Source organism: Scatophagus argus, chromosome 24 (assembly GCF_020382885.2).
Source record: "Scatophagus argus isolate fScaArg1 chromosome 24, fScaArg1.pri, whole genome shotgun sequence".
Classification (NCBI taxonomy): domain Eukaryota; kingdom Metazoa; phylum Chordata; class Actinopteri; family Scatophagidae; genus Scatophagus; species Scatophagus argus.
The window spans coordinates 994800-1008535 of NC_058516.1; the positions used below are offsets into that span (position 1 = coordinate 994800).

The 13736-nt window shown below is 47.3% G+C and overlaps 1 protein-coding gene across 1 annotated transcript in view; it reads left to right on the plus strand.

Annotated features, from left to right (window-relative positions):
* Positions 1-852: 852 nt before the first annotated feature.
* LOC124055269 (zinc finger protein GLI2-like) overlaps positions 853-13736 on the plus strand; it is a 41017-nt gene continuing 28133 nt past the window's right edge. The window contains exon 1 of the mRNA XM_046381912.1: positions 853-952. Coding sequence (XP_046237868.1) covers positions 853-952 — 100 coding nt within the window. The remainder of the gene's footprint in view (positions 953-13736) is intronic.

Below are 13736 nucleotides of genomic sequence, written 5' to 3' on the forward strand. Positions count from 1 at the left end.
TATCAAGATGGCCGATGGCCTGAATTATCAATGGATCAATTGTTTCAGCTCGACTGTAACCTTGTGTTTGAAATGGGTTGTAAATGACGGCTGCGCTTCACAAGCCTCCCAGCCTAACAAAGAAACTTAAGAGAGAAGAAAGCAGGTTTTAGTTTTTAAAGGAGCATGACGGAGCCTGACTGAAGAGCCTCAGAGTCGGCTTCGTTTCTCCTCCGGCTTTGAACATAAAGTCGTATTGTTCTAACTGCTCAGGCCACAAAGCCTGTCTGAATGGTGCTGGTCGAAAGGTCAACAGTCAAATAAACTTTGATGACAGTTGAGCTAAGACCTCCGCCTCCTCACCCCCCCCGAAAACCCCCACGCCGACCCCAGTCGGGTGGTGAGGGGAAGACCAAAAGCCCCCACATGGAAAACAAAATCAGTGGACGTGTTTGCCTGCTGCTTGAGGCTAATCTCAGAGACAAACATGAAGCAGAGGGCCGGGAGTGTCGAGACACGTTTGCGTTGAGGTTTTGGGCCGTTCTTATCCGAGCATCCTGAATGAAAGTGCAGTCACAGGCTGAATGAGTGGACAGCAGCTCCTCGGGCTTTTAACCTTTGACCCTCTGGTTCTGGACAGCATTTAATGTGATGTCACATGAGCTGAAGTCCACAGCTCGCTCACGTGATGATCAGAAGATGAAGTTTCCTTTTATTTTTAACATCAAACTGGAAACAATTTGGTCTAAGTGGTGGAGCAGTGATGACGTAAACGTTCAGCCTTCAGGACAACAGCTTCCACACCGAGTCCTGAGTGCACTCATGTCACCCCACATCAACAGCTCCTTTTGTCTTCTTCCCCGTTCAGAGACGATGGAGACGTCCACATCGAGAGCCGCAGAGAAGAAAGACAAAATGGACGGGAGCGGATTCTCCGAGCTGCCGAAGAAGACGTCGCCCCCGGAGCCGAGAGGTAAGGCGCTTTTTAAACTTCCACCCAGACTGAATTTGGTGTCTTGTTGGCGTGTCAGGCCTCAGAATGAGCTGAGGTCTCGCAGGTGTTCAGTCAGGAGGGGTCGTAGCGAGAGCGAACACGAAGGATGAAATGAAATATACATTTCAAAGATGAAGTGGCATCTCGGGAGCCGGCGCTCGTGGCTCTCCTCAGGCCTGACGAGGTACGAGCAGCAGTCAGAGGTGACTTACAGTAGACGTCTGACAAGAATCCCAAACAGACTCGGGCCTTAAAAGAGCATCGTTAATGCATCGAGGCCTGGCGTGTGTGGCGCCGTTTGAGCGCATAAACACTGATGAATAGATAACATGACAGGAGGAGAGGGGGGTCGGGGCAGGTGAGAACCCGTGTTTGTGTTGTTGAACTAAATCAAGAGTAGCAGCGATCGTCTCTCGCAGGGGAGCGACGGGCAGAAAGAGAGAATCCATGTTTTAAAGATGTCAGCGAACGTGTGATGAAAGCCCGGCATAATGAGGCTCAAAGACCTTGTTCTTACCTCCAGAGTATAAAAGGGGGGGAAAAAATGGCTGGCGCTGGCAGAGCCGAGGACGACACGGAGCTTCACAGGCTGACAAAGATGCAGACTGATGGCCCGCCTTTGAAATGGAAATTAAATGCGTGATTTAGTGACATTTTTAGTCATTAATGAAGGACTTGGTGGCCTGCCATCATAAAGAAACACTCATTAATTGATAAAGAAGGAACAAAGCTGGCGATGGAGCTGGTTTGTTACAACCTGGCACTTATTTTGTCCATTTTACTGGGTGTGATTTTACCAAAGTGTTTCAGCTGCCTAACTTTATTTTCTAACATTAATCACACTGCAGAAAATCATCTTCTAATTGTTTCTGTAAATACACTCGTCTCAGGAAACTGCAGACCAGCTGATGCAGGAGGTGGACATTATTAGCAGAAAAATAAGACTCGGGTTTTTATCAACCAAACTCATGTTTTAAGGTGTCGGCTGAGGGTCGAGCATCACGCACTTCAGCTTCTCCTTTATGGCTCCTCAGATATTCAGATATTTCTGTGGCTCCTCAGCTTGAGCAGAAGCAACAAATCCATGGGGAGCACCCCCACACTCCTCCTCTTCCTCCTCCAACATTTAAGAATCAGAACGAGCAGCTCCAGAATAAAAAGCAATCGGCAGAAGCGGTCTGCGTTTGGGCCTGCCAGAGCACCAGCACCGACCACATCTCCACCGCACGAGCAGCCTGCTGAGGTGTTTTTCTGTGCCGTGAAGCGGCGGTGAGGACGACACGAGAGGAGACACGCTTTAAAGATGTCGGCGAACCCGCGATGAAAGCTGCGTGCAACAAGGTTAGCGGGAAGCCGAGCGGTTTGAGGGGATGACGCACACGCAGAGTGACGGGCCACTTTTGAAATGGAAATACTGCCAGTGATTCAGTGACACGTCTTCTCCTTAATGAAGCACTTGGTGGCCTGCCACGATGAAGAAATCAAACATGAATTGTTCATAAGAGAATATCAATGTAGGACTGGTGTGTTTTTAATTCAGCATCCGAACAAAGTGAATTCTCCGTGGAGGTGGAATGTGAGGACAGTCCCGGCATGTCTCCGTGGTCAGACGGACGTTTCTGGAGGTCTTCAATAATGTGTTCGCAGTTTGTTTCTGTGGATTGTTTTCAGTTTTCTGATGTCTTAAACAGCAGTCGAGCAGAGGAAGAAATAACCGGCGGTGATGATGTACTGTCTGTCTCTGCTTTGAGGCCCTGCTTTGTCAGCTTTTTTAAAAAGTCTAATTCACAACTTTATTCTCGTTGCTTGAGAACATGCGTTCATGTTGTTAAAACTCCTCTCAGCACGTCTGCCTGTTCAGCTGATCGTAAACAATCTTTTCTGGGCTCATTTTTCCATCTTTAAAGGAAACATGACTCGTCTTACGTCTTCCTGTTCCTCTGACCCTCAGCGTAACCTCACCTGAACTCAGCTCGGGTCTTTATAAAAGGCCATTTCAGTATGGGCTGCTCTCACCCGAAACACTCCATAACTCTTCCTCCCTATCAGCTCTGTTTAAGAGCCGCGCATTTTAATCTCAAACAAACAAGAAGCTTCGAATCGCAGCCGCCGCCCGCTCCCGTCTCGTCCAATCAGATATCAGCGAAGAGGCTCGGAGCTGAAAACCCCAACCGTCTGCCACCGTGTCCAGACAGAGCAATTACTTATCGCCGTAATATGCATTATTATTCCCGTCGCCAGCTCCTGATAAGTGGACGTGCAGCCTGAGAGGGAGGCCGATGAGACAAGGGCCTTGAACCCGAGAGCTTATTCCGAAACAAGTCGGCCGAGGGAAAACTAGACCATCCTAATATACTGCTGCTGCTCAGGCCCGCTTTTACTGTCAGTGTGTTGTTTACTGTCGGCTGCAGAATTCCTGTCACCTCAGTCATGCCCACCTCTGAGCCTCGACGCCGGCTGCATAACAGCCCGCCCTGTTTTATATTCCCGTCCGGCGTTATTTATTTAGAACAATTTCCTCTCTATCAAAGGACATGGCTAATGCCGAGTTTTAATATGTTATTTACACATAAAAACAAGCTATTTACGGCAGAGTGTGTGTGCAGAAGGGAGGAAAATGAATGGGCCCCGGCACCCCTCTCCAGTCTGTTATATCACAGTTTAACAATCTGGATTGCTAATAGAACCATTTATCATGGAGCGGTCATTTATTTTATGTGAGCAGCCCAGGTCCCGTTCCCAGAGGCCTATGGAAATGGGGTGCGCATATAATGAAGCTCAAGTGAGAGTCACTTTGTTTAAAACGTGGATACGCCACGCTCAGAGTCAATTAGAATGGACCCAGGTGCTCCAGACGCTCCTATCTGCTCCTTTTTGATGATCCTCCCCCTCGTCTTGCTGCTACGTCCACCCTGCCCCCCCGGCCTCCAACATCAAATTCATTTTTTTGGAGAGTGGAGCAAACAGCCTCGGAAATAACATCAAACTCTGGCACGCGGTGGCTTCTGGCCCCGTGTTTTCTGGGCTGGACTCCCTTCTCCTGCGCTGGCCGAGCTCGGGACCCTGCTGCCCACTTAATAGATTCAAATGAGCGCTTGCATTTCCTGTGACAGCACGCATCTGTCTGCTTACACCCCGGCCGAGCCTCAGCGCACAGATTTACGCCATCCCAGGGACATTCATGATTTCAACCCCATTCGTAATAACTGAAGGTATTTAGAGTGAAAATGCTGCTGAGAAATGCAGCAAGATGACAAAGAATCCACCGAGTGTTATTGATGGATGTGTCAGGTTCAGGACTCGGCCCGTGGAGGCTTAAAGTCACCCTGCATTATGGGAAAAATCTCCCCTGTTTATATACATATAAGTCCAGAGACGTCTCTTTAAGGCTCGCTGGAAATCTGATTTCTGCTGGATTGGTTAAATTTAGAGTTATTGCCTTTTCAAAAATCCATCGTTTTTTTCAGGCAGTTTCAGACCAGCATGGAAATCCTCCATTTGCATCAGAGGAGGCCAATCAGAGCACAGTTTTCAGCCACAAGGTCCATTTAATAGCTGTCCTGGGGCCCTCAGACACACCACGTGTTCTTTATCAGCTTTCAGACGTGAAGAGTAAACTGTGAAGCTCTGAGAAGTCACTAAAGTGCTCAGAAACAAACCTGTAAATCAACTCAAGCTCCTGATGAAGATCGTGTTGCGTGTTTGAAAGCCCTAAAAACAGCAACAGGGTTCATGTTGAGCTTGTTCTTATCCGCACCCACAGGAATTCAGAAAACAAAAATATAAAGACTGATGCAGGTTTCTCTTGCAGAGGAAGCTTTGTTTTCGGAGCTCGCGGTTCGTTTTTCTCTCCCCGCCGTCTGTGTCGGTAAACTAGGCCACAGGAAACTGCTGGGTGCCGCTAATGATTTGATTAACTGGCTTTGGTGGCTCATGACATACATCCTACCCAGAGTGAGTTTGTCATTCGAGGGGGAGATTGATGGCCCCCCGACTCCCTCCCTCAGTTCTTCCCTGCATCCCTCTCTGCAGCCTCCCAGCTCTTTCTGCTGAGCCTGGCTGGTCCACAGGGAGGGACCCTAAGCACTTAGCACCTCAGAGGCTGCCCGGGGCACACTGGGCGGGTGGGGGTGAGGCAGAGGTGGAGGCAAACCTAAACAGGCTAAACAGACACAACAACTTTCAGGAAAGAGGTGGAGAAGGACTTGATGAATATAAATATAAAGGTAGAAATGAAAATAATTTTTTTTAAATTTTGGAAATTTTATGCACAAAATTGGATAAACGTCAGACCTAAAGGGGTCCTGTGTATTTCCTGTAGTGGGCAGGAAGGTTTTCCAGGTTTTGGGGATGAATCTACTGGCCTGTAAGGTGCTCTGGGTTCAAGCATGCAGCCTGTGAGTCGAACTGCACCTGAAGACTTGGTGACCAGGCTGCCCCGTTATAAGCACTGGGATTAGTCTGAATGTGATGAATCCTGAGCCCTCGGTTCTATGAATGGAGACGTGGGGCCCGGCTGTGTATTTCAAGAGAGGCGGGTTAGTGATAAGGCAGATTTAAAGATGAGCGGCCCCCACCGCAGGCCCGCGAGCCGCACAGGGACCGCTCTGGGTCAAACCTGCTGGTCGAGAAAACAGCGACCGAAAAAGGCTCAGCATCCACCTCCTACTCCAAAAGGACGGCCACTAATCTTCCTGAGAAGAGGAGGAGGGAGGAGAAGGCGAAGACGAAGAGGAAGAAGGAGAGGAAGAGGAGTGGGCGGAGGTGCTTTTCTCTTGCTGCTTGAATGAGGCCTGCCCAGGGAGGCAGCAGCAGAACAATATCCCCCTGAGCCGTCAGCCGGGACAGCAGAGCTGCTGAAACAGCTTCAGTTTATTTAGCAGATGAGCTGACGCTGAGTGCGTTTACATTATGAAGTGTGTTTCATGCGCAGGACCTTTTACAAATGACTAATTTAATTCCACGAGCCAAACGGGTGAATAAAAGCACCTTCCTCCTGTCGGTCTGTCCGGTCCTGGTGTTCTGTATCAGGTCTTCGACCGGTTTAACAGAACAATGAGACGCTCAGCTCTGAGAACATTCAGCCTGAATTCAGTTGTTTGTTGCAGCATGTGGCCCTTGTGCAGGGCCCCTCGGCACAATGCAGTCTTCCAGTAATCACAGTGACTCTCTGGATGCAGTTTCCACACGAGAAGCCATATGTGAGCCGGCTGCGCACACACACACACACACACACACACTCACACATAATCACAGGCTAATGGGATTTCTGCACACACACATTTCTGTGGCTCTTTGTAAACATTTAGCTTGATGACTTTCCAAGATGCCCTCGTCCCATTTTATCTGAAGTTTCACTGAGGGGGGAAGGCTGGTCTGGGATCAGATGTGTAAAGTGAAAACAGAAATGTTTGTTCTTGTATTTAGTCTATTTATACACGAGTGGCAGATTAGTCTCTCTGCCCACAGTCGCTCCCGACTTGCTGTTTTCAGACTTGAGAAGTCATTAAGGAAACTTGTAAAAACAAAACTTTGGCAATTTTAATCTGTTGTTTTTCATGTTAATCCACATGTATGGCCCACAAAAGTTCCAGTATTGCAAATGCACCAATCCCATACCACATAAATTATTCTCCTCCTGCTAAGTGCCACAAAAATTATGCATTATGAGAAAATATTTCACGTGCTCAGTAAACAATGTTTTCCACTTTACACGACTGTCAGAAGACAAAAAGTTTAGGTCAACATGAAAATGGGTCAACAAGTGAATCACAAACTAGAACTCGGGGCGCAGAGCGTCGGCTAATCTCTGGTTCTCACCACTCATCAGAGTGAAGTTTCCGTGTTTGAGCGGGGACGGCTGGCTGACTGAAGCCATCCCAGAGCTGATATATGTAACCACGAGCTTCGGGCCACGTCTGGAGACATCAATCTCTCAAAGCCATTAAGGTTCGCTCGCACTGATTCCAAAAACAACAGGCTGCATTCCTGGAGATTTACAGCTGTGGGGAGTGAGCGCTTTGGGAGCGATATATGGATGCTTCAGGGGATTAAGCCAAAACTCCCCCACCTTTTCATTTTCCTGTTTGGTATCCTTCCTTTTCCTGCTCGCCCAGACTGCACCTGAGTTCTCCGCCGCCCCTTAGAGGTCGGCTCGGAGGTTTAGGGGGCAGGTCCCCGGTTTGTGAGGTTCAGCATGAAGCTTCCACAGTCTGCCAGCAAAAGTTAGACTCGGCAACCAAATGTTCCCCTCCGAGAAATATTAAAGCACATGTTGTAGAATCATCTGTGCTTTCAGAGGATTGACGATACCTCACCTGAAGTGCATCAACACAAAGAGACGAATGTGAAGCAAAAACTTTCCTCTCAGAAACTGCACGAATCAGACAGACAGCTGTCCCCCCTCAAATCACACATCGTCACCAAAAACGTGGACTCAAAGTTCAGTCCTGACCTTTTGGACAGAAATATTTCACACAGAAGAAGAACAGCACTTCAAATTGAACGGCACCACGTTTCTGAGCGCACTGCAGATACTAAAGAACACAAACTTTTCCATACTGACAACCAAAAGTGAGTGTTTGTGAAGTAGCCCGACTTGGCAGGGCTAAAGAAAGGAAAGGGCTAAAGAAGGACTCCTGAAACTGTTTCTGCTTGTATTTGCTGTTCTGTAGCAGGAACATGAACCTGAACACAATCAAAGTTGCTGTGGAGATGGAGATGACTGTGCGAAGACACTGCAGATCTTTAAACATAATAAATACACTGAGGAGGAGGAGGACGGACTGCAGGGTCTTATGTAAACAGGGCGGCGCGGGCTGACGAAGACTGGACTCAGATTGGTACGGCTGACGTTACGAGCGTTGACACATCTGCCGAATGAAAAGACGCTGCACATGTGGAAATGCTGCGTGTGTGTTTAGTTAACTTGTGACCCGGTGAGCAAACAGACGGATCAACGTCCGTGTCGCTGCGGAGGCCATGTTGCATTACGCTCACAGATCGAGGCATCGGAGTGTGGAAAGTAAACCACTAAAATAAACTGGAAGGTCTGTGTTTACAGCAGAATAACAGAATACGCACCAGCAATGCAGACGTATGAACTCACAGCAGCTGGAAGTGTTTTCACTTGAAATCGTTTTTCATCATGAATTACGAGTTCTTCAGGAAGATCCGCCATCTTCAGTTTCATCACTTTCTTCTCTCTCATTATGAGTGACAGAAAAGTCTTGATGAGTTCAGATTTAACACTGAAATGCTTTGTGAAGCTTTAAAGGAACAGTTCAGCCAAAGATGAAAGTTCAGTCATTCTAAACATCTGAGGAAGCTCACATTTTAAGGAACTGGAATCAGTCAGATGAGCTGAAACTGCGGCAGCTGCTCAGGTTGTCGTTAATTAATATGTTGTGGTAGTTCTGTCAAACCAAGCAGCTCATCAGCTCTAAACTCTGATCTGCGCCTGAGAGACGGACTCCTGGGCAACAGCGAGGGTCGATCCACTCATGTGCTACTGATCTGATCATCCAGCCGGCCACAACACAGGGAAGAGCTCTAAATCACTCCGACTGCTGCTGTTCTCTGCCAAAATCTTAAGTCTTGACTAATTTTAAGCCTTTTCCTAAAGTCAAAGCATCTGAAACAGGATCTGAAGCCCAGACAAATTAAATTCTTTTGGGGTTTTAGCAGCTCGTTACGGTCCTGACCCATACAACCGCAGTGTGCAGGGCCACCCTTAATGTTACAGGACAAGGAAAAGTACACATCATGTATCTGTAAGAACGGTTTTTGGGTTCTGAATGAGTCTCATGTCAGATGCAGGACTTTTTCCTTCTCTCTCTGCCAGCAGATGGAAATCCCCAGCGCCTGGCTCTCCAACACAAACACCAACCACAGAAAGTAAACCAAGAGAAAAAAAACAGCCCACATTTCTTCTCTTCAGCTCATGTCACGTTAAGTCTCCGTCCTCTCCGCCTCCTGCTCACTCACATCTCGCCTTTCAGAGGGGTGAGGCTGTCCTCTAACAAGAGGACACAATGCGTTTGTTAGGGACTACTTTCAGCAGCGGAATAATCCACATTCGGTGCGCTAGTGAGTGTTTGTGGCAGCAGGATGGTGTCAGGGACTTAAATATCATTTGATGTGGGCTACAAACTGAAATATAAACTGAAGCAAATATTTAGATGATTTTACTGTCTTTATATTCAATGACATGAGCTCGCTGCAGCAGTTGTTGCTCCCAACCAAAAATGACACCATCCCATGTTGCTGCACGCTCAAACTCAATATGTTTGCTGTACTTCCAGACATTTCAAGTTGGCTGAGGTTGTGACAGGCCTGAGCCTCCGCCCTGTGAAGCAGCTCACAGCTGCCGCCGCTCTTTACTAAGTTACAGTGAAAACGAGAAGAGGCACACTAATTGCCTTGTAAGTATTGCAGAAAGCAGCTGGAGATTAGCAATAACAGCTAATTAGCTCAGCTACAGTGGAAATCAAAGCTCGCATGTGAGGATAAACACACAGTCGGCTGTTTGTCTGGATATTATAAATCTTTATGAAGCGCCAGGTTGTCACGTTCGAGGATTTTAAAAGCCCCGGTCCAAGAGAGAGCGACAAGTGTTGTGTTTCAGGAACACCAAAACCCACATCTGCTCCACCCGTGGCCCATGGCGACTGTTAAAACACCATAAATATCACTACGCTCTTTTCTTAATTCAACACTGAGGAATATTTTCCCTCGTAAACACAGTGAAGTAAGTGGTCCCCCATTAGCCGGCCTCATGCTCCACGCTCAGAGAGCCAATGAAACTGATTAGAGCCTCAATAAAAAGAGCTTTTTGTTGGAGCTGGAGATCAGTTCTAACACTCTGGAATGACGCCTGAATGCATCACGTTCAGAGGGATTTGACATCCTGATGAAGAAATGAAAAACATCACGGAGCATCATCTGAAACTAACATGTCACTCTGAAACACATACAGTCCTCTGAACTGATGTGAACGTGAGGCTTGGAGTGAAGACGCTGCATGTGGTGCATTTGGAGGCTGAGTTGAACATAATTTAGGCTCAACGTTTAGGACAAAATAAATAGTTAAACCTCTACTATGTTCCTGTCAGTGTGGTGAAACTGGACCTAAACCAGTGGCTGGCTGGATGGATGGATGGATGGATGGAAAGAACTCTGATGGTTTTGTTCATCTTGCAGTTTTTCCTGTGAAGTCGTTCTGTTCGGTTATCTAACCTCCCAGTCTTTTCTGTACTGAAATTCATCCCACCCTCAGTGGTGCCCCCACCAAGCGGGTCTGACAGCGGTGAACCTGGGGTCACGGTGCTGCGTCCACTTGAAGGCATCTCCTCCCCCTTGGCCTGACTGATGAACCCCCTCGTTGTGCTCATACAAAGGGGGCTTCACTTTCTCCACAATATTCCCATCGTCTGACCTGCCCCAAAGTGATCTCTTCATCACCCTCAGAGGATTCTGGGAAAATTTCATCTGACATAGATCGTCAGTGAGTGATGGACCCAAACCCATCGACAACCTAGAAGCTGGTGAGAGGAAGAGTTCGCTCTTGCCTGGCTGGTGTCTGGGATCTTTAAAAACCAAGAAGGAGGATGCTGAATTTTTTTCAATTAAAATGTATTTTCATGAGGGCATCTGGAGCAAACAGCCCGGTAAGATCCAGTCTTAACTGTGGAAACACTTTGACTCTCTCACCCAGAAATCAATCTGTTTCCACCTACGGCTCCTGGAGCTTCAGGGATCAGCATTAAGCAGAGGCAGGCTGCAGGATAATGTATGTAAACCTCCAGGACGTGGGTGTAATCACACATTTCTCACTGACGGCGAACTCGATCACAGCTGACAGCCCGTCTGCCGGGCCCCGAGCACTAAACACACCGAACTCCGGCGGTAACACGAGCCTCAGTGACGTGGAGGACTGACGCGAACCCTCAGCGGACGGAGGCCTGCTGCCCCTGCTCACGCTGAGCCGGGCTGTCGGAGGTGGGAGGACTCCCCCCTTTCAACAATCCCCTCAGCCGAGCTCTCGTTTTCTCATCAAGGGCTTCCCCTTCCTCTCAAACCGAATGACTGCAGCCCCTGAGCTTTCTGCTGTCAGGAGGATGAAGAGAGTGATGAAGGACTGGAACCATTAAGGGACAGTTTCAGAAAGTCTGTGGTGATTGTTTTATGCTGATTAAATGATCCTGTTTCCTGATATCAAGCATTCACTAAATAAATAAAAGAGGGAAAATGTGGATGGTTTCTTATGATCACAGGTCACTCTAAAAGTAATCATCAATATGAAATAATCAATATGTGACTTAGCATCTTAGGATGATTTTAGTTACTAATTAATTACGACATCTGTATCTCTTTGCAAAACAAACGACTAAAAACTGGAGCTGCAACGATTAGTTGAAAATATAACATTGAAAATTCAGATAATTGATTATTTCATCGTTTCAGTCAATTTTAAGCTGGTTCCAGCTTAAATTAAATTGTCAACATAATCAGCAAATTAATCAATAATGAAAACAATCATTAGCTGCAGTCCTGCTAAAAATAATTTGTAATTTGTTCCTGATTTGATGTAATAACACCAAACAGTTCCTCACATCCCACGTTTGTAATGCGAGCGGCGTGTTGGCTCTCGCTGCAGGCAGCTCCTGTTGTTCTGACGCTGGTTCCTCTGCAGAGCTTAATGTTGTCACGAAGCTAATGGCTCTTTTAGACTAATTGTTGTCCTGATGTGCTTTGTCTTCTAACCATTGGTGGTGTTTGCAAAAGCTAATTAGACACCAAACCAGGACAAGCAAGGCCTGAAATAAGGTCAGGAAACGCATATCGCTGCTGCTCTCGTTTCCACCGTCTCTTTCTTCAGACTTTTAAGATGCGACGCTTCATTTTCTGGTCAGCATCGCGTAGCGGGAACAAAGTTGAAAGTTTTAACGCTTTGTTCTATTTCAGGGGGGACTATTTTTGGTTTGTGTGCTTGATCCCTGCACAGATTGGAAACATAGACGAGACGAGGTGCGAGTCAGCATTTAACTGTGCGCCGCACTCTCATTGTGTGAGGCGGCCTCCTCCTCCTCCTCCTCTTCTTCTTCTCTTCTCCCCAGCTAAGCACTTTATCATTACACACTGCACTGTTTGCCAGGCTTTGTGGCCCTCGCCAGCCCTATTCAGCGGCTGAATTGTGCGGGTCAGAGGTGGCTCACTTGGGATGAGATGCGGGAGGAGGGGGGAGAATGGGGGAGGATGGCAAGGCCCCACTGCCGCTCCTCCGGGCCTCAGCAACCGGTCCTGTGGGACTGATATGTGCTGGGGATCCCCCTCCTTGACTTTCTGCTCTGGCATTTCAAACAAATGTTTAATACAGTCCAATTTCTTTTAAACTGCTTTGTTCCTCATGAACAAAACTTCTTGGTTCTTGTTTTTCCAGCTGTTTTCACTCACAGACAAATAACTCCATGACAGCAGGATTTGCATAAAGTCTAACAACAGACACACAAAAGCTGTTTGCTTGCTGGTTAGGACGAGACCATGTATGTTTCACATCAACCATTAGGGTCTTGTGGATAAACAAAAGGTCCTGGAACGTGTTCAGACAGTTCGACTTCCACAGCTCTCCTGCTGATGAACTCTGACCAAACTGCAACCGCTGGTCATATGACCAAGACAGCGAAGGTCACATGATCTGTGTACATTTTACATGTAGAGAGCCGTAAATCTGCTCCTCGTGCTGACGTCAGGCCAAAGCAAAGGGCAACAGACGACCTCTCAGTTCCCGTCAGCTTGTCGTTTCGCTGCCTAAAGGCTGCTTTCCTCATGTCGTTTTAGACGGATCCACCTGAAGCAGAGCCGGCGGTGTCTCGCAGGGTGTAATCACACCTACAGTCTCTTTTCTGAACCTCAAAGTTTGTGTTTATCAAACACTTTGGCTCCCTCTGCTCAATTACAAGCCAAGCAGGGCCCCATAAACTAAACTCAAATGAATTCTCGAGTAGCTTGTTTATGGCAGAGTTTTTGTAACGTGTCATCATGCTGGGGCAGCGATCCTGTCAGTGAGGGACGTCCAAACACATCAGAGTCCAGGTCTTGTAATTTCAGCTCTGTGGTGGAATTCCTCCAAGAACACAAAGACAAAGATGCTCGTCAAGCTCGGCTCCTCACGTCCTTCCCGTAAACCCTTCTGTTTGGATCAGTTTCCTGTCGCTGTGATAAAAAGCAATGCAACACAAAAGAGGAAGGGGTCTCTTCCCCTCTATGATACCAGAAGAAATCAGACCTAATCATTTAAAATAATATTTAAAATTCAAAGTGCCTTCATCCTGGGTTGCACCTCCCACAGCAGTGGGAAAGAGTTAATCAGGATTAGAAAGTCAGTTCCCTTCAGGTTTGTCTCTTTTCTCTATTGTTTCCACCCCATACGCTTCTCCTCAGCAGAGAAAAGAGGAGGGTGAGGAGTATTGTTGAGGAAAGGCCGCCTGAAGAGGGTTTTGTGTGCAGCCTGAAGACGAAGGTCACGACGCGATGACAAAGCGACCACACGATGCTCTCTCTGCAGTGTCAGTCTGGACACGTTTGTGATTGGCTAAAACTGAGGTACAGAAAATAAACGGTTTGCTCCGGCTTCCTGACACGCGTACAAACGTGTAAAAGCCACACTATCAGGTATGTGATGGCTGAAGTTTTTCATTTCTGTTGCTTCCATCTACCACATTTTTGTCAAGTAAACTTTCTTTAAAAAAGTCGTAGTCCTTTA